Here is a 24,975-nt window from a genome sequence, read left to right as displayed (position 1 = left end):
TCTGCACACATGTCCCCTGGTTGTCAGCGCACATCATAGCGACTGGTTGTTCGGTAGTTCCACCGTTTGGTCTATTTTCATATTAGCCTTTTATTATATAGGACTAAAGGCCCAGTGTGCAAAAATTGTGCACTCGGGGGAGGGGGTAGCTCAGCCCGGCCTGTGCCCTCTTGCGGTCTGGAACCCCTCAGGGGATGACCGCCTGCTGGCTTAGGCCCGCTCTCCAGGGGATTGGGCCGAAACTGGCAATCAGACATCCCTCTGGCAGCCCGGCAGCCCTCGGGGGATGTCCACTTGCCAGCGGGGAGCAGGCCTAAACTGCAGTCGGACATCCTTAGTGCTGGTGAGGAGGCAGGAGAGGCTCCCACCACCACCGCTGTACTAGCAGCCATCAGCCTGGCTTGTGGTTGAGCAGAGTTCCCCCTGTGGAAGGGCACTGACCACCACAGGGAAGCTCCTGCATTGAGCGTCTGCCCCCTGGTGGTCAGTGTATGTCATAGTGACCAGTCATTACTAGTCGTTCTGCTGTTAGTGTCAGTTTGCATAGTACCCTTTTATTATATAGGATAGAGGCCTGGTGCACACGTGGGGGCCGGCTTGTTTGCCCTGAAGGGTGTCCCGGATCAGGGTGGGGGTCCTGCTGGGGGCCTGGCCAGCCTGGGTGAGGGACTGATGGCTGTTTGCAGGCTGGTCAAGCCCCCCCCAGTGGGGATCCTCACCCCATGGAGGTTTGGCCAGCCTGAGTGAGGGGCTGATGGCTGTTTTCAGGCTGGCCACACCCCCTTTAGGGTGGGAGGTCCACTGGGGTGCGTGGCCAGTCTGGGTGAGGGGCTTAGGGCCATTTTTAGGCTGGCCAAGCCCCCCGGTGATGGAAGCTCCCCGCCTCTCCTTTTTTTTCTCCTTCTTTTTTTTTTATTTTGGGATTTATTTACCTTCTATAATTGAAACTTTGTAGCCTTGAGAGGAGCTCAGAGCTGGCCAGGGCAGGCGGGAGGGGAGCCTCCTGCTTGTTCCAGCTCCATGGCCATCGCCGGCTGAAAGCAGGTATCTGGGGTTTATTTACCTTCTATAATTGAAACTTTGTTGCTTTGAGTGGAGCTCAGAGCTGGCCATGGCAGGCAGGAAGTTTGCTTCCTCCATCATTGGGGCAACCAAGCCTCCTGCTCTCTCCAGCTCCTTGGCTTCCGGCCGCCATCTTGGTTGGGTTAATTTGCATATAGTTTCTCTGATTGGCTGGTGGGCGTGGCTTAAGGCATGGTGAAGGTATGGTCAATTTGCATGTTTGTCTTTTATTCATGTAGATGATTGATAATGCCCACTTTGCAGAGTGGACCTCACTGCCCCATGGGCCACACTTTGAATAGCACTCAGGATTCCTAGATAGTATGCAAGGCCCAGTGCAAAATGAAAACACAGCACCTTTTAAGTGTGGGTCCTTTCCACCAATTCTAGGTTCTGCCCACTCTGGCCTGCTCAAGAACATTGCTCCAGAATCACCAATTTACTTTTTCTGTATCATGAGCTTTCTTGCTGAGTGATCATTTCCATTAGCATGAAAATCTTCGTGGTATCTCCCAATTAAAATACAAAACAAGAACAATGAAAATAAAAAATGGCCCTTCATTCCATAAACCACTCTTGCAACTTACCCATTTCTCTGCTTTCCTTCATTGTGGAAACCATTCAGATATGTTACCCATATTTTCCTGAAGGAAGTTTTGCTGATTTCTTTCTCCTATTGTCCATTGACCTTACTATAATCATGATTACAATCACATCAAACAATTGACATGGTTCTTTTTGTGGTCCCAATTCCTATTCCATTGTCAAATCAATTCTTACTCTATTCATCAGTAAGACTTGAAAATTCATTCCTTATTAAAAACTTATTTTGTCAACTAGCAGAACACCACAGTGTCCTGGTATTTTTCTCCACCCTCTCTGTCTATCCTATCTCTTAAAAGTTGAAATGTCCTAAGGCTTAAGTTTCTAATCTTCAATACCTATTTACAATCATTCCTAAGATTATTTCATCTTGTTTAATAGGTTCAAATTGTTATGTGCTCACAAGTTCTAATTCACATATCCAGTTTAGCTCAATGCCCTAACACTCCAGACCCACCTCCAAGGGTAATATCAATATTTACTTTGGGATATGAAGTAACCACTGTCTTAGGTTAAGTTTCCAAAGAAGAAGACTTTGAGATAAAAATTCAGTTGCAGGGTGTTTATTAGAGAGTCTTTTTGGAATCAAGTTCTGTGGAAAGGAGAGGAAGGAAGCAGGATTAGGTTTAGGGAGAGGTTGAGCTTCAGAGCAATCCAAGTAAAGGCTTCAATTGAGTCCCTAGAAAGCTCTAGGGCTGCGATAGCCCTTTAGAGTCAGAAGGTTGGTAGAAGGAGGTAGGCCCTTTATATACCTGTACCCATGAGTCAGATGCAGGTTGTCCCAGAAAGCAGTTTGAATTTTTCAAGGTAGGCATTCTCTGAATAAGACAAGCAGCTGAAACCCCTCAGCAGTCAACATTTTCAACATATATGGGAATAATTTATTTATCCCTTGAAGGGAGGATTGGCAGCCAAATCATAGTATTATCACGGCATCTCAAAATTAATGTGTCTCATACTCAACTCCTAATACTTACTTCTCCAATCCCCTAGAAAAACAATGGCCCTCCTTCATTTTCATATATTCAGTAAGTTATGACTTCATTTTTCCAAATTCTCAGTCCAAAGCCCTTCAAATCATCTCTGACTTTTCTCTTTCTTCATTGCCCCCTTCTCATTTCCTATCAATTAACAAAGCTTCTTGGTCCCAAAATATATCCAAAAGTTCACCATTTCTTACCACTCACACTTCTTTTATCGTGATCCTAGCCACCATCAGTGTGTGCCTGCATTACTGGACTTTACTCTCATCGCACCATGACACAACATCCTTTCATTGGCACAACAGACAGATATTTAAAAACTAACTAAGATCACTTCTTTCTGAAAATCTTCCAGCGGCTTCCCCAGAACACACAGAATAAAAGAAAATGTCTGATACCCACCTGACTTCACCTCCCACTTCTCATCCTATATCCTCTCAGGCTTTCTGTTCTAGTTGCATTGGACAGCGGTCGGCAAACTCATTAGTCAACGGAGCCAAATATCAACAGTACAACGATTGAAATTTCTTTTGAGAGCCAAATTTTTAAACTTAAATTATATAGGTAGGTACATTGTTATTAACTTAATTAAGGTACTCCTAAGGCTTAGGAAGAGCCACACTCAAGGGGCCAAAGAGCCACATGTGGCTCGCGAGCCGCAGTTTGCTGACCACAGGCATAGGACATTGCTTTGCACATGGGGCCATGCCGGCCTTGGGACCATTCCACTTGCTGTTTTCACTGCCTGAAATGCTCCTTTCCAAGACATTCACATGGCTTATGTCTTGTCTTCCCTTCCCATAGGTTGCTCCTTAGCAAAATGGTCCTTCCTCATTACCTTATATATTAAAAAATAACAATAAAATGTCTCAGAATACATACCTACTTTACTTTTACCCTATGTGCACTCTATTTATTTTGTGTTATCTTACCTATCAGTATGCCAAACATATTAGTTTCACAATGACAGATACTTTGTTTTATTCACTATTGTATCTTCAGCAACAAAAATTATACTTGGAATATACCATGCAATCAATAAAGATTTATTGAAAATCCGATGGATCTGATTTCAAGAAAGGCTAGAACTAAGGTTTCAAACAGGGTCATCAGTCTCAGGCATGTTCCCCCTCTCTCTATTGATTAGCTCTGTGTGGACTTTTTCTGTCACACAGCCTCTGTAATTAGGACATAGCGATGATAAGAACCATCTTGTTCTTGATTAAATCTGAAATGAAGACTTGAGGTCATGCAGCCTCAAGATGAGGTAAAAAGGAATGGATGTGTGGGAAGTTTTCTGCAAGACAATCTACTCAAGTGATGAACTGTAATAAATACCCCTAGGTATTGTAATGAAATTAAAGCATAACTTATTTTTAAAAAACTGCTTGCATATATTTAGAAGTAGAAAGACACATTTAAAGATGTATTTTAGCATTTTCTTCAGATATGTTTTGCTGTTCCAAGAATTGTATGCTTTTACAAAGCATTTATTGATTTGTATTTCTAAACTGATATGTAGGGGTAGAGGTGGGGGATAGAGTAATGCAGAATTACCTAGCTAAGATGTTGGTGGTGCTGAAACTGAGAAACCCTGTCTTAGCAGAACATAGTCACCAGAACAATAAGGTAAATTATAAGATATATATTTTTAATGAACTTTTTATGAGGGATTGTAGGAATAACAAAGAGATATTTTGGAGATAATGGCAAAAGACAACTCAAAATGATCTTCATTACCTAGTTGGTGCTGTTTCTAATCTTTCCTTTCCTTATTTCTATCTTTCCTTAAAGCCTTAGAGAATTCTTTCTAATTTTCTAGATGATAGTTAACTAATATACCTGTGCAGGTGGGGTTTTTGTTATCAAATTTTGTGGAAGTGGTAGAGACGACCTTTTAACAAACTCCTTCTTGTAACAGATCTTGAAACAAAAATGTATAGCCATAGCAGAAAATAAAATTCTGTATTAACTTCAATGTCAGAAGACTACGTATGACCCAAAGAGAAGTTTACAATTTCTAAACCTGCTTGGTAAAAAGTTTTTGTTGTTTCTTGTTTATTTTTATTGACCTAAATTAAGCCATTCTGCTCTTCCTAAAAGGTAAATAAAAGAGGACTAATCTGAAATATGGGCTTGAATGTGGAGTACATGTTTGGGCAATTTTTTGATAGCTACTAGAATTTTAATAACAGTAATCAGTATTACCTTTAGTAATTTGGCAATAAACCTGTGTTTACTGCATTCCTTAGAGCTATTTATTGCTTCACATACTGGCAGCTAGTGTTGTTTAAAGCTTAACTATGCAAATGCAGTTATTTCTGTGAGATTTTGATAAGTAGAAAGAAACAAAAACAGTGTTACTGAAGTGTACTCAACAAACTAATGGGTGTCATTTGTCTAAGGAAAACAATAGGATTGCAGTTGATGTTGAGAAGTGCCTGTGGTGATTCTACACTTACCTACCAAGAAATGGTTGATTTGGAGCTAAGAAAAAAAATTAGTTTAGATTTAAACATAAGCAAAAAAATATATGCATTGAAATAATTACTGAAAAACTCTGAAGAATTCAATGTCCTGTATTTCAGTTTTGAATACATATTATTTTACTTGGGTTCCCCAAATCCCATAACAGTTTTAAAAAGAAAAGAAAGGTGAGTCAGCTGGTTTTTCCTGAGCAGGATGCAGGGATGATTTCTTTCCTGGGTTCTTGTCTGCTTGAGAGTCCGGTTCATGTGCTCTACGTACTTTCCCTGAACTCTGAGGCCTGTAAGCTGTATGTAGGTTCCATTTAATTCCTAAAGCCTTGGCTACCTGTTGTACTATTTCCGCTACAAAGGCTGGGCCATTATCGGACCCTATGGTCAGAGGCATTCCATACCACGGAATTATGTCCTTCAGCAATAGTGACTTCTCTCGCCTTTTCTGTGCGAGTGGGATATACCTCGACCTAGCCTGAGAAGGTGCAAACAAAGACTAGCAGGTATTTATTTCCTTTGATAGGCCCTATTTCTGTAAAATCTACTTCTAAGTCCTCAAAGGGAGCTTGCCCACAGTGCTGAACTCCTATCAGTTCTATAGGACCCTGTTTGGCATTGTTCTGCGCACAGAGGAGGCAACGCTGAGAGACTGAGGCACATAAGGAGGGAAGATGGGCAGTTAGGTAGTATCTGCCTAACAAAGCTTCTAGGGCAATCTTCCCTAAATGAGTGAGTTCATGCTGCTGGAGGACTATCTTATGGGCTAACTGTTCTGGGACATAGACCCTATGATCTGGGAGTATCCACCAGCCTTCCTTCGTTCTCTTGCCCCCTAGCTTCCATTAGGGTAACAACAGAATGAGGTACTCTTACATTTAAGTTTTGTCCCAGGGTTAGCTTATCCGCTTCTTTGACTAATAATACCATGGCTGCAAGGGCCCTGAGACATGGGGGCCACCCAGAGGCAACTGGGTCAATCTGCTTGGAGAGATAGGCTACTGGTCTTTGCCAGGGTCCAAACTCCTGGGTTAGAACTCCTAGGGCTACCCCGCTGTTCTCGAGAGCAAAAAGATTAAAGTCTCATGTCACTTCTGGTAGCCCTAGTGCTGGGGCCTCAGTAAGTTTTGCCTTTCTGGTGATGAAGGCTTTCTCCTGCTTGGCACCCCATTCAATTGGTGCCTTCTCTTCTCCTCTTAAAGCTTCATAGAGAGGCTTAGCCAGCTCTCAAAACCCTGGGATCCAAATTCGACAGAACCCTGCTGCTCCTAGGAATTTCCGAATCTGCCGCTGGGTGCTAGGGACTGGGATGGCGCATACTGCTTTCTTTCAGTCCCTAGCCTTCATTTCCTTTGGGTGATATGGAAGCCTAGATACTTGACTTCTTTCTGATAGATTTGTGCCTTTTTCTTGTACACCTAGTAACCTGTTTTAGTTAAGAGTCTCAGAAGGGCTCACGTTCCTTCCCAGCACTAAGTTTGCATGGAGCTAGCCAGTAGGAGGTTGTCTACATATTGAAGTAGAACACATCCCAAGTCCTGTCCTGGGAACTTAGACAGATCAGATGCTAGTGCTCCACTAAAGAGAGTAGGGGGGTTCTTGGATCCTTGTGGCAGTCTGGTCCAGGTGAACTGCTCCTTGGCCCCATAGTTGGGGTCCCCACTCAAAGGCGAACAGCGGTATCTTTTTTCTCTCAACATTAGAACTAATTGAGAGAGATACACATGGAGTATATAAGAGGAAGACCAAATCAAATCCTATATAATAAAGAGCTAATGTGCTAATGGTTCGTGACGTCCTCACGCCGTAACAACCAATCAGCAGGAGGCTGCGTGCGTGGTGAGCCGCGTGCACAGGGACATGACACTGTGTCCCCCACCAGCGGGGCTTGAAAGGGGTGGGGCTGGCCAGGGCTGGGTCTTGCCCAATGGGGGTAGGGCCAGCTGGGTCTGGTTCTCTTCTCTTTTAATGTGCATGAATTTCATACACCGGGCCACTAATTTAAATATAATTAATTAAAACACAAGACAAACCTGGTTCACTGTTTTTCCTTCCTTACAGTGAATTTACCCTCTTGGTTGTAGGAAGTGCAAAGGCAGGCCCTAAGTATAAGTACTAAGGCATATCAGTAGCAAAAATGGACAATAGGTTTGCCACATGGAGCGTGCATGCTAGTAGGAGGAGGAGAATTATAACTGAATATATCAGTGAGTTATACAGAATTTGGAAGATGATGGATTCTATGTGGAAAACGTGCAGGAAGGAAAATGGAGAGCATAGGTAGGAATTGCAGTTTGATCAGTGACAGTTTCACTGGGCTGACATTAGCAAAGAGTTGAAGAAGGGGAGAGGATGAGCCATGTGGGTATCTGGGGAAGAGTCTATCAGGTGCAAGTACAGTGGCCCTGAGGTTCAGGCCTGCCTAGTGTATTTGAGGGAGAATAAAAAATACTCATGCAGTAAAGAAAGAGAGGAGGAAAATCATAGAAATGATATCAGTAATGCTGGAGGTGTGAAGATAACTTCTCTAAGTGAAATTAAGTACTAATGGAAGAATTTGAGTAGAGCAGTAAAAGAGTTAAAATTTAAGAGACAATAGGGTGGTGAAGGCTGGGGTCAGGACCAGGGGCGCGCTAGAAGGTATTAATAGGGGGACATAATGTAATATTTTCAACAATAAAGATTTAAATAAATACATATCATTCCCAGCCTTAAAAAAAAAAAGAATCATTATGAATTCTTTTGAAAAATCTTCTGTAGTGGAGATATATAAAAAATTATGGGAATTAGTTATGGAGCTATTTTAGTAAACAAGACAAAGCCTAGAGTGATATTCTGGAGATGGTGAGAAGTGGTTCCAATCTTGTTATATTTTTACTAGGGGCCTGATGCATGAAATTTGTGCAGAGTAGACCTTGGCAGCTGTGGCTGCCTGGATCCTTACCTCACAGCCAGCAGCTGCCTCAAGTCTACAGCCGCAGCCCAGCTTTGTCCTGGAAGGATGTCCAGAAGGACATCTGGTCTAATCAGCACATTACTCTTTTATTATTATAGAAAGGTAGAAACTAAGGATTTGTTGATGATGGGATATGGGGAAGAAGATAGAAGTTGAAAATGCCTAGTAAAATATAGCCTGAGTGACTGGAAGGATTGAATTTCCATTAACCTGAATGAAAAGGTTGAAGGAGGAGGAAGTCAATTTTTTAAATATTTAATTGGAAATATCTTTTAACATCTAATAAAGGCTGTAAAGTAGACATTTGGGTATGAGTTGGGGAAGCAGTATGGGCTAGAAATATGCATTTGCAGTTTTGAGCATTTAAGTCATGTTTAAATCTTTGAGATTTGATGACATTCTTAAGCAAATGAATGTGGAAGATAATCAAAGATTGATTGTAAGGTGCTGAGGAGAAAGAAGAACCAGGAATGAAGACCCAGGAGTACATATATCCTGAAAGCTAAGGAAAGCTTTTGGAAAATTGCTTCCATTTTCTGAGTTAAACAGAAATTAGGGTCACTAGCTGAGGATAAAGATGGGGTAGGATACATTGGAATCCTGAGGAGAAAGTGTTAAATAACCACACAGGGAAGAGGGAGAAGGAATAAAGTAGCAACATGAATCATAACAGAGGGATGGAATTTAAGGATTTAGGGTATTCTCATGCATTACAGTGCCATTCTAGATTAGCTGCATTTCCAAGTTTCAGCTCTGTTATATTTGCATGTTATTTTTCATAATACTTGACATATTTTATAAAATTAAATAAACTGACATTTTTCCATAAATAAACTGATTTCAAAAAGGGAATTTTATATCAGAATCATAAATGACAAAAACAATACTACTTGCCATAAAACATACACAGTAATTAATATTAAAATATATTATTAAACATTAACATTTTGTTAAAGGGCCAACAACTTATTACCAGGGATACCCATCCACACTTTGGGAAACTCTGCTATACAGAACTTCAGTACTTACTCTCAGGTAGTTTAATAACATAAATCAGAACTTGTTTGCCTAAGTGAGAAGAGAAAAGATTATCTAAACCTATTGATTTTGATCTATGTTAGAATCCCTAAGGGCAGGTACTTTGTCTTAATGTCCTGTGAAATGTGTAGAATCATTCTGTGTATAGAGTGCATGCTACCTAGTGGTATTTGATGGCTGCATTTGTCTTTAACATGAGCAGAATATTAGATTAGTGAAGATTTGTTTCTTGAGCAAAATTCCTACTTAACAGTGTCTAAACACACTGCTTAATACTTTTATGTCCGTATTGGTGGTTCTGAAAAATGGGTGGCTTCAATTTAGATGCAGTGATTAATTTGGTGGAGCAGGCTAGAAAGAATAGTTGCTTTGATCTTTAAAGATAGTTTTTGTCCTTCAAGCAAAAAGAAAGGGAAAACCAGCTTTGTCTTAATTTATCATGCTGCTAAACGTGTGTCAGCACACCAATGACTAAATTCCATTACTGCTAGCTATTCAAAGTGAGCCTCATTCAATCATGACCTCGGGTTGTTTATCTGAGGCTAAATACAACAGGAGCTTCTTGTTCCTGCTCTTCAATTCACTGGACATGTTCCTACCACATGGCCTTTTCACTTGCCAGGCCCTCTGCCTAGAAAGCCCTTCCCCATGTGTCTTGCTCTCTCACCTTTTATAAGTGTTTACTACATTTTCCTGATAGTCTATAAATAAGTGAAAATCCGTACTCTGTCCTCCCTATCTGTCCTTCCTGAATCATTTTATATTTTAATAACACTTATTTGGATCTGAAACTATAAACTTTAATTAATTGCTTTTTTCTTTCTCCAAGTTTCAATATAAACTGCACAAAGGAAGAATTCTTTTTTCTTCTGTTGTTCACTGGTTTCTGTTGTTCTGGTGTTTAAAACAGTAAAGATGTTCAATAAATGTTTATTGAATTAATGAGTGAAAACTATTGGTGTTATTGTTATTATCTTCCTTTTGTAGGTAGGTATCTATCCTGAGAGGAGATAGAATAGCCAGGACTGGAACCAGGTGGCTGGCTCCAGAGCCTACCCAGTAAAATGTAGGGAAGATGAGTGCTCCCATACTTCTCTCAGACATTTAGTGAAGGGCTCAGATTTGACCTGACTGATGAAAATAAAAATATAGGAATGTTTTTGTACTAAGGATAAGTGATTCTTTAAAAATTAAACAGTTACTATTATCTCTAAATTAAAAAAATATGTATTTTCCAATTAAGAAAATTATAAAGAACTCTAATTGGAATGGTGTCAGAATAGTAATATAATTGAAATACTGTGTATTTTGCATTCACCTATTAGGTTATTATGAGACTTAAATGAGAAAAGGCATGCAAATATAGTTTCTAATTTTAACTTGAAGATTCACTATTCAATAACATATATAAATTTCTGTCGATCATTTAGAGAAGGCTGGCTAGAATCATAATTAAAAAATTTTTTTTAACGATTTTACAAATGTGTTTTAGGACACATATATGCACATGATCAAATCTTAATACTTTAAGAATCCTTGCTTCTGCTGAGTTCTCCAATTACTTGTTCTCTGTGTTATTTCTCCCTTTAGATATTGGCAAGTAGATATATATGGTATTTATACTAGAACTAACACTTGTAATGGATAGATTTAAGAACTCTGAGCCAGATGACATCATTTCCCCTTGTTTAGTTGACTGAGACATTATGAATCTTCTCTAATTACTACACCATTTGCCACAGATCCTGAAATAACAACAAAGAATTTCCTAAGAGGATAAAAGAAAGAAAACAATCAAATGAGGATTTCCTTCTAAATCCTGGGTCTTCAAAGCTTCCAATATGGGCATAACCTCATATGAGAATCAAGTAGGAAAATTATTGGCTCCCACAATCCTTAAAAGCCTGACATTTAAACCATCAAATAAAACTAAAGAAATACTTTAAAGTATCTCAGGGGTGGAAGTAATTAATTTAGCAGGAGGAAAAATTAAGAATCCTCTAAGAATTATTCTCTATTATCATTTTAGTAACATAACAAAATAAGGATGTATATACATAAAATGACACCACAACCAAAGTGACCTCATCCCACAAAAGGAATAAATATTAGAGTAGACCTATTAAGAAAGAATCAACCTTAATCTGGACTTAAAAGTATTTGCGCAAAGCTATCATGCTTCAGAATCTATTTCTTCTGGCATTCATGAAAACACAAAACAATAAATTGTCTCTCTCAAAAAAACCCACATACCAATGAGCAAGCAAACAAAAATGACAGTATTGATAGCAATTTGACAGGTAAAAATGACTGAAAGAGAAAAACAGAAAAATTTAATGTGAGCTTTTTAATGATAAAACACAGTCTCCAGATATGGCATAAATAATCTAGCAAAGCTTCTCTCATAGAACCTGGCACCTTCTAAATATTATCTGTTCTTATTCAATTGTTTCAGGACTCAGGTTGTGGTAGTCTGGGAGAGATTTCTGTCCATCCATTCATTGTGGTAGCTGATAGAGTTGTTTATGACCAGGGCTATATAATAATGCATGGCAAAGCCATCTGATCTACCAGTGGAAACAGCACCCGCTGTTCTGGACATGGGAGTTCACAAGCGTCTGCTGGGCCAGTAACCTGTAAATAAAATTATTTTAGCCATTTCTCAGATACATCCTCTCTCCTGGGTCATACTTAGGTAGATCCTTCTTATATCCCTTTTATATCATCTACTAGAGGCCCAGTGCATGAAATTCGTGCAAGGGGTTCGCCCTCACAGCCCCAGCTGCCTCAGCCAGCCCTCACAGCCCTGGTTTCATCTGGAAGGTTGTCCGGAAGGTCGTCTGGACAGTTGTTCTGCTGTTCGGTCTAATTAGCATATTAGCTCTTTATTACATAGGATATTTATATTGTTTTTACTCATCTCTTCTGTAATGGGTGTAAGGACTCATTGGAAAAGGAAATTATTGAATGCTTTACATTTTTTTAAAATTTTTTTATCCCTCCCCAACCCATCTCAAATGCTTTACTTTTTAGATCAAATTCCCTTCTCCAGCGCCACAGAGTAGAGTGTGTGTCTTTATTTTGGGTAAGAGAAACCCAGAACTCAAAGTCAGAAGCTATAGGTTTTAATGTTCCCTGACTGGAGTGACAGGAGGAGGGGGTAGGCAGGATAATATTTATTGGAAACTTAGAATGTGGCAGATGCCAGCCTGTGTGCCTTGGCATAGATTGTTTCAGTTAAACCTTCTAATATCTGTTAACTTTTATATTATTATGCATTTCATTTTGTCAGTGAAGAAATTGAGAAATAATCACACAATAAGTGGAGCCTGGTTTTAAATTCAAGCTGTCTGGCTCTATTATGCTTTCCTGACTTGATATATTCTGAGTAGAAAAAAGAAAAAAGTGTATTAAATAATCTCTGTACATGTAAACATTTATGTAGAGTTTAATACATTCGTTTAAATTATAGATTCGGGCAAAATTAAATACATAAACCTTAGGAAAATTTCTACTGTGTTTCCCCACCAGGTAAGATTATATATGAGTTTAGAATTTATTTTTCTTATTCACAATTATGACTTTCAGATAAGATAAAATGACAGAAATTCTGGAATCATATATGAATTTTTTTTTATTTTATATCTTGCCATTAGCTCATGTTTAATATTTATGCTATTAGTCATGGGTATTCTGTGCTGTTAGTTTCAAGTTTCTATATTACACTGTACTGAATAGGAGCCATATCCATTAGTTGTTAATTGAATTATGTTTTCTCTCTGAAGGCAACTGATCGAGAGGGAGACCCAATAACATATGCCATTGAGAATGGAGATCCTCAGCGAGTTTTCAATCTTTCAGAAACGTAAGTTGAAAGTGATTTCTGAATTTATTTTTTTTTCTTTTTAAAATGTTAAACAATGTACTAGTAGTAAGAGAACAGACTTCTAATTAAAGGCTTTCAGCAGTTTGTAGTTTACTTTAGATTTTTCTATGGATATTAAGAAGAAGCTGGGGAGGGGGTGGCAATTCTGAATCCAGAAATTTTACCCAGGAGACTATTTATTTTAAACATTTTCACTAGGTAAAATCCATTGAGGTGAAAACATTTTATTTGCAGGAATAACTTGGCATTAATTAGATCCCTTTAACGTTGTCAGCTACTCATAACAATGACATTTCTATAAAGAGTAAATTGTTCATTCAAAGGGAATTTTGTAAAACAAAGTACTTTAAATTCAAAAAAATTTAAGGTACCAGCAAAGTCCATCATTCAATTTGTGGATAATGTAGGTATATACAAAAAATGTTAACGCAAAAATATTGCTTGTCTGTATGTTCCTTTGGGGTCTATATAAGTGTCATTCTACTCACCTCTCTGAACATATCAAAGATAATGTTAACTAAAACCATTGAGAAAACTGGTAGCAGGCGTTAAGAAAGGATTGAGGTTTGTGGAGAGATCAATCGCTGTCTTCTGTAATTGCAAAGTAGCTGTTCTGTTGTCACATGTGGCTGGTTGTTCAAGAGCTGTACTTGCTGCCTGTCTGGTGTTTTCTGTGTGGTTGTGAGTGGTTTTACACCCTGAAAGAATGTAAACCTAAACTTATCCCATGATTATAAAATGAACAATTTGACAAATGGGCCACACATTGCTTCAGTCTCAGAGACATTGGTACATGATGTCAAACCAAGAAAACATATGTGGTCACTTAGTCTTGTGAGGAATAGTTGCAATTTCACATTGAATAGGATGTTACAACCATGAGCCAATATGCCCAGAAACTGGATTTTCCAGACTTCAGATTTTACAGGTAAAAAAGCTTCCATTTAAAAATGGAAAGACTTAACTATTTTGAATTTTGCCCTATAAGTACATACAACTCAAAAATTAGCTATAACTTAAAATCATCATTAAATAAAGAAAAAAGTCTATAGAGGCACTTTAACAGTAATCAAGCCGATGTGGTACTGATTTAAGAATAGATGTACGAGTATAAATTATTAAGGATGAAGCTTAAGGGTCCAGAAATAACTCCTAACATTTATGGCCAATTGATTTCCAGAAACAAAGGGCCCAGGCAATCCAATCAGGACAGAATGATCTTCTCAACTAATGACGCTGGCACAGCATGCAAAAGAATTAAGTTGAATCTGTACCTCAGACTATTCACAAAAATTAACTCGAAGTGGATAGACCTAAATATGAGATAAAAATATATAACTCTTAGAAGAAAATACAGAAGTAAATCTATATGGTTTGGACTAGGCAATGCTTTCTTAGATATGCCACAAAAGCACAGGTGATTAAATGAGAAGACTGATAAATTGGACTTCATCAAAATTTGAAAAGAAAAAAAAAAAGTGCTTCAAAGTATGCCATTAAGAAAGTGAAAGCCCACAGGTTGAGAGAAATTATTTTCAAATAATGTGCATGATAGGGACATATATCAAGAATATATTAAAAACAATTAAAACTCAAAAATAAACAGAATTAATCCAAATAAAAACGGACAAGAACCTGAATAAACACTTCTCCAAAGAAGATATATCAATGACCAATAAGCAGATGAATATGCTTCTAATCACTAGTCATTAGGGAACTGTAAATTAAAATCACAAGATACCACTTCACACCCACTTAGAATGGCTATAATGAAAAGGAAAGGAAATAACAAGTAAGGGTGAGGATGTGGAGCTGTCAGAATCTTCACACTGTTTCTGGTGGAATGTAAAATGTGCACTCTGCAAAACAATTTGTCAGTTCTCTAAATGGTAAACAGAGTTACCATATAACCCAGCAATTTCACTCATATCTACTCAAGAGAAATAAAAACATTCATTCACATAAAAAGTTGCACAAACAATGTTCATGACAGAATTAGAATTATTTACAACTAGAGGCCTGGTGCACAAAAATTTGTGCACTCGCGGGGGGAGGAGGGGAGTCCCTCAGCCCGGCCTGTGCCCTTTCGCAGTCTCGGACCCCTCGGGAGATAACGACCTGCTGGCTTAGGCCTGCTCCTGGGTGGCAGAGGGCAGGCCCAATCCCTAAGTTCAGCCCCTGGTCGGGCTCAGAGCAGGGCTGATTGGGGAGTTGGGGCGCCGTCCCCTGTCATGCACAGAGCAGGGTGGATCGGGAGGTTGCGATGCCACCCTCAGTCATGCTCAGGGTAGGGCCGATTGGGGGGTTGGGGCACTGCCCCCTGTCACACTCAAGGCAGGGTGGATGGGGAGGTTGCGGCACCACCCCCTGTCACGCACAGAGCAGGGCCAATCAGGGGGTTGGGGCGCTGCCCCCTGTCACTCACAGAGCAGGGCACATCAGGGGGGCTGGGGCTCCGTACCCTGTCACGCACAGAGCAGGATCGATCAGGGGGTTGGGGAGCTCCCCCGTGTCACACACAGAGCAGGGCCGATCAGGGGTTGAGGAGCTCCCCCCTGTCACTCACAGAGTAGGGCCAATAGGGGAGTTGGGGCACCGCCCCCTGTCACACACAGAGCAGGGCCGATCAGGGGGTTGGGGCACTGCCACTGTCACACTCAGGGCAGGGCCAATGGGGAGGTTATGGCTCTACCCCGTCACACACAGAGCAGGGCCCATTGGGGGGGGGAGGGTTGGGGCGCCGCACCCTGTCACACACTTAGCTGCAGGGCGATCAGGGTGTTGGGGAGCTCCCCCATATCAGGCACAGAGCAGGGCTGATCAGGGGGTTGGGGCGCCTTCCCCTGTCACAAACAGAGCAGGGCGGATAGGGAGGTTGTGGCCCCGCCCCCGGTCACACACAGAGCCTCAGGGCGATCAGGGGGTTTGGGCCTGCCCCCTGTCACGCTGCTCCAGGGGCCAGGAGGCCTCATGGCTCCGCTGATCCCGGTGCTGGAAGGCCTCACTGCTCCGTTGATCCCGGTGCTGGGAGGCATATTGCCCTTTTACTATATAGGATAGAGGCGTGGTGCATGGGTTGGGGCCAGCTGGTTTGCCCTGAAGGGTGTCCTGCATCAGGGTGGGGGTCCCGCTTGGGTGCCTGGCCAGCCTGGGTGAGGGGATGATGGCTGTTTGAAGCTGGTCACACCCCCTTCAGGGTGGGGGTCCCCACTGGGGTGCCTGACCAGTCTGTGTGAGGGGCTGAGGGCTGTTTTCAGCCTGGCGGGTGACTGAAGCTCCCAAGTGCTCCTTTTTTTCCTTTTATTTTTATTCTGGGCCATCTTTAATGCTGAGGCTTGGCTCCAGCTCTGAGGCCTCGGCTGCTGAAAGCAGGTATCTGGTTTGTTTGGGTTCTATAATCTAAACACTGTTTCAACTCCAGCTCTGAGATCCCAGCTGGCTGAAAGCAGGTTTCTGAGGTTTTGTTTAGCTTCTATATTTGTAACAATGTTTCAAACTGCAAGCTCATAGGCCGGCAGCGGCAGGCGGGGAACGTTGGCTTCCTCCGTCACTGAAGCAAGCAAGCCTCATGTTCGCTTCAAGCTGCCTGGCTGCTGGCTCTATCTTGGCTGGCAGTTAATTTGCATATTGCCCGGATTAGCCAATGGGAAGGGTAGCAGAGGTATGGCTAATTACCATGTTTCTCTTTTATTAGATAGGATAGCAAAATATGGAAACAACCCAAATGACTGTCTACAGATGGACGGATTCACAAAATGTATATCCACACCATGTAATATTATTTGTTAATAAAGGAGAATGAAGCTCTGAAACATTCTGAAGCATAGATGAAATTTAAGAACTTTATGCTCAGTGAGAGAAAACATTCACAAGACCACATATGATAGGATTTCATTAGTATGAAATGTCCAGAAGAGGCAAATCTGTAGAGATGAAAAGTAGACGAATATTTGCCTGAAGCTAGGAATCGGGGAGAGAGGAGAGTGACTGCTAATGGATACAGTGATGAAGATTTTTTTAAATTGATTGTGGTGATGGTTTAGTAACTGCAAGAATACTAAAATATATTGAATACCATACTTTAGGTGAATTCTATGATATGTGAATTTTACATTAATAAAACTATTTCAAAGAGAGACAACCGTGAATAGTTCACCTACCCTGGTAAGCAGGAAGCCCAGATCTTTCTTTCTTACACTCTCTCTTAAAAATTTATATTTCTGTGTTTTTCCTTTGATGCTGAAGGATTTTATAGCTCCTGGTTGGGAAATCTGATGAGCCATCCATTTTATAAAAGAAATTCTCCACTTGTTCTGGTACCCTGGAAACCATTTCTCTACTGTTTCTCATTTCTGCTTTTGAAATCAGAGACACATAGGTGGGGTCACAGAAATTCTTTAAGGTGTGGAAGATGTCAATACAGCATCCTCTTCGACTAAACTGACCACAATTCTTAATGCTACAGCTCTTAGGTCAATTCAAACAGTCATCTCCTTAAATACAAACTGATTCTAGGAAGTGATAGGGAATAGAACATTCCCCCCTTTCCCTTCTTAGTTCTTCTGGCTGGTCTAAGAATTAAATTGCCATGAGACAAATGAGAATATAACCAAATTTAAATTTAATTATGTATGTACATAGAGAGATTCCGTAAGAATATAGGGCCTGATGACCTGTTAGGCAGTTGAGATTTGTATGCCACCTTAAGCAATGGGGAAGAGGGTGGGGATAGTTGTTTGGGACTTTAAGTGGTGGAAGGTAGTTCACATGGAAATGGGAAGGCAAATGTTTAGTAAACAAATATAAGCTCTAACCTAATAATAGGGCACAAGGAGGACTTTGAGCAAATGGACCTTGCTAGGTTCCTGTGTCTATCACACACTAATTCATATTAAACTATAGTTACTTGTGATGATATCTCCCTTCCTGGAGCAGGTCATCTATCTAAATTCTTTGAGGAAGCTAGAAGGAAGGTCAGAGTTTCTTCCTGAGTCATTTGTTTCTAAAAAATAAACAGCTTAAAATAATCAATACCCAACGAGGCATATTTTGGGGCAACAAACTTTGCTCCTCTTCAACAGTGAGTAGAGGGCAGATCCCTGTGATGATTGCATCCTTTTTTTCCCCCTTTGGCTGTTCATGCCTTTGATGTCATATTTACACATCCGTTGTCAAATCCAGAATCATTAAGATTCTCCCCTATGTTTTTGTCTAAGTGTTTTATGGTTTGAGTACTTATATTTAGATTATTGTTTCATTTTTACTTAATTTTCACATATGGTGTAAAATAGTGCAATTTCATAGTTTTACAATTTCCCATTGCCTCAGCACCATTTTCCCAGTTGAATGATCCTGGCATCTTTGTTGAAAACCAATTGATCACAGATGTATGGGTTTATTTCTGGACAATTCTGTTCTATTCCCTAGGATACATGAGCTGTTTCTAATGCCCTAATTTCCCATGAAACCCTTTACCCCCTGGCTTTTGGAGCTCTTTCTATGCCTCAACTGTATCTTTTGCCTCAGGTGGTGTCAGGCTACTCCTTTCCTTATATAATGTTTTCCAAAAATTTCCCCTGCTTTTCTGCCTTGAGTGAGTTCTGAGTTACACAAAACAAAGAAAGCCGTATTATATCTTAGGACAGCCTCCAGATCAGTTGGATAGACAAACACAATCCTTTGGGAACTAGGATAGCTCTGCTCCCTCCAGAAACAGGGACCAGAGTGTCATACTGGGAATGGTGACTCCCATCTTCAGGACTACTCCAGGACAGGGCGTGGAGACAAGGACAAGTGTAAATGCCACAAAGCTTTCCCATCATTTTTAAGTTGCCTTTTTCTTGACTCTGCCTTTATGAGGTCGCTGTCCACCTTTGACTGTTCTCCAGAGTTCTATCAAAGTTGGCTCTGACCCTTTCTGCTTCATTTTTTCAAGGCTTTTGTGGAGAGATCATCTATCTCTTAGAGCTTAACCATTTTCACCGACATCCCTCTTCTGCAATACATTTTCAATCCTGTAAATTTTAAGTGGCACTATTATTGATGTTTCGAGGTGATTCTTACATATATTTTATATATATACATACACATACATACACAAGATTTCCTGAATCTAATAAATGTAGCCCAATGTATCCTGTTCTACAACTTTGATCTAACTGGTAGAAAGACTATACAGACCATGCTGGTCTGCCTCTCCCATGTCAGAGACCCCGTGACACTCCAGAAAGGGAGTTAAGCCAGTTTCGGAGCAAACTGGATGCAGCTTCATTCAACATTCCTACCAGTCATTTGATTACAACAAAGCCTTGACACATCATGCCTTACATGGGAAGGATAGCAATTCCAGGGGAATACTGTCATTGTGGAGGAGATGTCTAGCCTTTTGTTCCAGAAAATCCAGCAGAACAGCATGGTGCAGGACCCTCAGCCTACACCAGATAGCTGCATCCTCAGCATGGTTGTGGGCCAGCTTGTGGCTGATGAAGACCATCATGTGTTCCACCAGATGTTCCTATTAAAGAACATCTGTAATGCTTGGGTTTGCACCAAAGACATGTTCAGGCTTGCCCTTCGTTGATCACCTCCCATCCAGGCACTCATTGTGTTTCCTCTTCCCCATACTATTCACACTCCTCCAGATACTCCAAACATCACACGAAAGAGCGGAGCCAGGGTGGGAATGGCCACAGTGCACTGTGTGATGGTGCTTGGATGCTAGTCTACTTCCATCTGACATGAGAAACCTGTGTTGTTCCAGCACACGCTTTAGAAAGACTTGAGTAATGTAAAAGGTTGTCTTTTTTTTAACCCACTGACAAGTTGCTCTAGTAGCCCAAAGTGGTAAAGGAGAAAGCAGCTGCGTCACTGCCCAGATAATGATTTGTTCAGATCTCTCAATGGCTCATGATACAATGAAACCACAAAAATTCTCTTTAAAAAAACAAAAAGAAGACTCTTCCCTACTAGTTGTTTATGGACTTCATGAAAGGATGCTTTTGTAAACACCTAAATAGTCTTTCAGCAATGAATACCAAAAGACACTAGCTATTCCTTCTTTCTCTTCAAAATAGCCTGCCACTGCCTACTACAATGGGAAACAGGCACATGTTGTCTTAAACAGAGAACTATCTCCATGATATTCACCAACCCATGAAAAAATTGCTATTTATGTATAACATGGCTTTACATGGAAATATTATATAAATTTCTAGTGGTTTTTCTGGTTCATTGTGTAAGAAAGAGTATAGAGAGCCTTGATCGTTAAACTGAGGGGGAAATGAAAAACAATGTCTCAGTTTTCTTTATTTTATTATACTGCGGCTAGGTTTTCAGATTTCCTATTTCTTTAATTACTTGCAAATAAGTCTCAGAAGCAATAAATGTCGTACTTTTCTCTGAATGTCATTTTAGAATGAGATTATCTGAACCATGTGTGTTGTGGAAAGTTGATCCAAACCTGTTATGAACTACTCTAGTAATTGGTTTACAGTTATTTCGATTAAACCTTTAAAAATGTACAAGAGGCAGAGGCAGTGTTTTCATAACCATACCATATGTTCAGAGCATTTATTACATCTATGTCAACAACAGTAACAGAGACTCTGATTTTGATTCATTGGTGTTGACTTTCTATACCCCACTACCATATGTGGTGTTAATTGCTTGAATTCCACTATCACAGTAAAAGTAGCTGCATTAAAATTATGTTATTTGGTTAGGTAATTTTTCATTCTTGCTAAGGAACTCGACAACCTTAAAAGACTTATGATTTTCAGCATGAATCTTAGAATCATACATCTTATATACTTAAGATGTGTTTGATGAAGGGGAAATGCATAGCAGAAGTAGTTCAGGATAGCGGGGAGACTCCCCTGTGGTAACATTCCTCTCTGTCTTACCTGTTTGTTTGTTTTCTCTGTCACTAGAACTGGGATTCTAACCTTAGGGAAAGCCCTGGACAGGGAGAGCACTGATCGCTACATTCTAATCGTCACTGCACACGATGGGAGGCCAGATGGGGTGAGTACTCTCCCTGGGAAAGGGTTTAAAAATAGTATTAAAGAAACCGAGAGAACCTTGTAGTTTTACACTTTAAAAAATGTATCACTCTCATGAATTCATGAATTTCTCTCTCTCTCTCTCTCTCTCTCTCTCTCTCTCTCTCTCTCTCTCTCAACTATTATAATTATTCACAGTGCTCTTTTATGGTGTTAAACAACTTTTGACCTGACAGAATAGATACTTGTGTTTGATATTCTTACCCAATTTCTGGGGAACATGAAATCTAACATAGTCTGGGAAGTATTCAGTTATCTCCATCAGCAACAGAGCACTCTGGGAATTTCACTATGTTGGAACCTGTTTCCTTTAATGTCACTTTGTGGGGTGGAGAAGTATTAAAAGGGAATTTGTGGATACATGCCTTGAAGCACTTAGGAAAACAAATTGATTCCACAGTGGATTTGTAAGCAGCACTCAGAATCTGTACTAATCCTTGATGATTGAAGTGGTTTAAAGGGACCCTTAAATCTAGAGAAGATAAATTTTATTTTCTCTGCACTCAAATTAGTTTTAAGAATAAGTAGTTGAGTCATTCTGAATTGTTTTAAGAGAATTCAACTGTATTCTTTAAACAATGCCAGGCACAACCACCACTATTCTGATTTTTAAGCATGGTAACATTTCAGTTTTTGGCAACATATCATTAGACTATTTTTTCACCATTTCTATTCCATAGCTTTTTGTCTTTGGGCGTCCTTTTGGGGGGTAGGGAAAGTGTTTGTGTGTGTGTGTGTGTGTGTGTGTGTGTGTGTGTTTCTTTTTTAAAAGTATATATATATTTTATTTATTTCAGAGAGGAAGGGAGAGGGAGAGAAAGATAGAAACATCAATGATGAGAGACAATCATTGATCGGCTACCTCCTGCACGCCCCACACTGGGGATCGAGCTCACAACCCAGACATGTGCCCTGAACAGGAATCGAACTGTGACCTCCTAGTTCATAGGTCGATGCTCAACTGCTGAGCCACACTAGCCAGCTGTGTGTTTCTTTTCTCAAGTGCATCTAGACTCACTCAGCACTGTCCTCTGGGAATAATTTCAAACTCTGTATAGGTATATAGGCAAGAATTATCCAATTCAAATGGTAAAAAAAAATCTACCATTTTCTTGAAATGTCTTATTTGATCAATATGATAAAATGTTTGGGACCATATAATGATCTTCTCACACTTACTTGAGGCTGATAGCTGAGAGAATTTCACCGTGATAAAAACATAATCAAATTTACACCTGGAATGTGTTATCACCTTAGTTAAAAATCAGAAAAATAGATAGAGATAATTAATTAAATTTGGTTATTATAATTTGCCATTTATAAGCTATTTGTCATTTTTTCAAACATTAGATAAACAGCTAATATAGAAAATAAAATTTACAGAACAGTTTTAGTAAATAGTGGGGTCAATAGAAGATACTTAAATATTAGATGTGAAGAAAAGTGAAATCTAAGAATTATTTATATTTATGCAATACCCTTGATTAACATAGTGTGCCTGTGATAAACATGTATAACAAAGTTAGTGAGAAACTCGAGAAGAAAATAATTGAAGAACTTGACTTATGGTGAAAGTTTAATGGGTAACTTGGCTAGGAAATAACAGAGGGAAAAATTCTAAAGAGGAGGAGGAATTATTTATTCAGCATAGAATAAGGGGTATAATTAGAGTGAAGTAAAATTAATAAGGAGCATACAGGTCAACCATTAGGATAGGAAAAAAAGATTATAATACCAGCTTTGAGATATTAGCTGGGACTTTTAAGCCTGATCTTAAAAGTAAAATTTCTTAGACAAGAGAACAGCTTAAAAATGGTGTATTAGAATATCAGGCTTAGTCTCAATGTACTAATTTTGGTTTTGTCCACATAAAAAAACTAAAAGTAAGTTCTGGATTAAAATTAGTACTTTAGTTCCTTCTAGAACATTTTTTTTGCAGTTAGTTGTGTATTTCAGTTCCCCTTGGCTAGGTTAGTTAGCATTTCTAGTTCCTAATTTTTAGATTCTTATAATCATTAAGGTCTCATTCACTTTTAAAATTCTGATTCTTTTAAGCAAGTTTATTTATTTTCAAAAGTTTATAGTGAGAGAGTATCAATAGAGAAAGAAACATTTTGATTTCAAACAAAATCTTATTCAGTAAATTTTATTATTCATATCATTTTATGCATGGATTTACATGTGGGCACATAGAGTGGGTTCCTCAAGAAAAAAGTGATTACAGAATGATAATATTCTCACATTGTCATAACATTTTTTCTTATATAAACATTTAAACATATCCTTTGCAAAATTATAGTGAAATGAACCCATTAACCTTAAAAATCATGGGTCTCAAGAAAGATATGAGCACAGACACCAGATGGAGGACTGTTCTTAAATCAAAATGATTGCTAGCAATATGTGTGAAACAAATTGTAAAGATATAATTTGAAATGTTATCATGAGAAACCCCATCCCTTACCAACCCCCAAAAGAGTTTAGGGAAGAAGAGAGCTAATATTCAGTTGGTCATTGCCAATTTTTTGTAGACAATGTTGAAGAAATTTTATATGACATTCCTATATTTTTTAGCTTTTTCCTAAATTTAGTTTGTCAATAATAGTTTTAAAAATCTATACATGTTAATTAAATATCTCATGTAATACATAACTGTAAATATTTAGATTTCTTCAGTTATTATGATTAAAATAAAATAATATTTTGTAGATTTAATAATTATTTACATTTATTTATTTGAAATTACTTGCAAATTTATGAAGTTGCAAATTTCTTAACAAAGCTGCTACTATTCTTTATTCCAACATTTTCACATTTTAGCTGAAATAGACTTTGATTGAAAATTTTATGTGTTATATGCAAGTTTTTTAAGCAGTTATATTTTACCAAATTTATTTGTAATAATATATAGAATAACTCCCAAATGCATTTTGCGGGAATATACATTTCACTTCCTTTTTTTTAGAAGCTTTTGTACATAATTTACTCTTAAGCTAAACTAAGTTCATAAATATGAGCTAAAAAGACATTTTATTAGAAAATCTGGGCAAACATTATTATATTTATGGTTATAATTGATTAACACTTGAGGAGGAAAAAAATTTCTCAACCCTCTCAAGGTCTTTGGCTGGGTCTGAAAATTAAACTGACAAAGATTAACAAGTGAAAGCACACAAATGTACTTAATATGTTTTATATGATGTGGTAGCCTCCATAAGGAAATGAAGATGCAAAGAACTGGTGAAACCTACCTGCTTTTATAAGAGAAGCATTTGTGCAAAAGTGACTAACTTATGTAGGGAGGCTAAAGGATGATTAAGATTATCTTAGCATGATCTGCTAGTACCGAATTCTCTTGCTCTCAACTTCTCACTGTTGATAAGAATGTTTCTTTCTGGTACAGGGAGGGCATCTTTCACATAGGAGTTTCATATCTTGCTTTTAAGGCAGGGAGTTGGGGGGGGGGGGGGAGGGAGGTCCCAATGTTTCTTCTGTATTTGGTGCTTTCCAAGTGCCTTCAATTCAGAATAGTCAATATGACCAAGTGGCATATTTTGGGGTGACATGCTCTGAACAACATCAGGAACCTCTGGCATCATTAGCATTTAGGAATGTGGCAAAAAAAAACAAAACAAAAAACAAACAAACAGGAAATCCAAACCACAGTCGCTTAAGCAAAACAGGTTTGTTTCAAGTAAAAAGAAAGCTACAGGTGGATAGGACTGGGATTGTGCAAGGCCTCAGTACCATCAGGGATGCCTGCTCCCTATTCCCTGCTCTGTCATTTATCATGTTTACTTTGTTATTCATTCTTATTACCCAATGTTCTGAAGGTGGCTATTGCACTCTAGGCATCCACTCTTCGTTGCAGAAGAGCAAAAGGTAAAGATGAATGCCAGATGAGTCTACT

General features: G+C 39.2%; 1 protein-coding gene and 1 pseudogene across 17 annotated transcripts in view; both read left to right on the top strand.

Moving 5' to 3' along the window:
* PCDH15 (protocadherin related 15) overlaps nt 1-24,975 on the top strand; it is a 544,558-nt gene that overhangs the window by 327,461 nt on the left and 192,122 nt on the right. For 16 of the 17 annotated variants that reach the window (XM_036336780.1, XM_036336778.1, XM_036336777.1 and 13 more), the window contains 2 exons: nt 12,905-12,984; nt 20,934-21,027. In XM_036336780.1, the coding sequence (XP_036192673.1) occupies nt 12,905-12,984; nt 20,934-21,027 (174 nt within the window). The remainder of the gene's footprint in view (nt 1-12,904; nt 12,985-20,933; nt 21,028-24,975) is intronic. The other variant, XM_036336774.1, reaches the window with a different exon arrangement.
* LOC118670280 lies at nt 13,884-19,585 on the top strand (annotated as a pseudogene).

The sequence above is a fragment of the Myotis myotis genome, unplaced genomic scaffold (genome assembly GCF_014108235.1).
Source record: "Myotis myotis isolate mMyoMyo1 unplaced genomic scaffold, mMyoMyo1.p scaffold_m19_p_15, whole genome shotgun sequence".
Taxonomy (NCBI): Eukaryota; Metazoa; Chordata; class Mammalia; order Chiroptera; family Vespertilionidae; genus Myotis; species Myotis myotis.
Note: the sequence above shows the minus strand (reverse complement) of the source record. Positions and strands in the feature narration are given on the sequence as shown.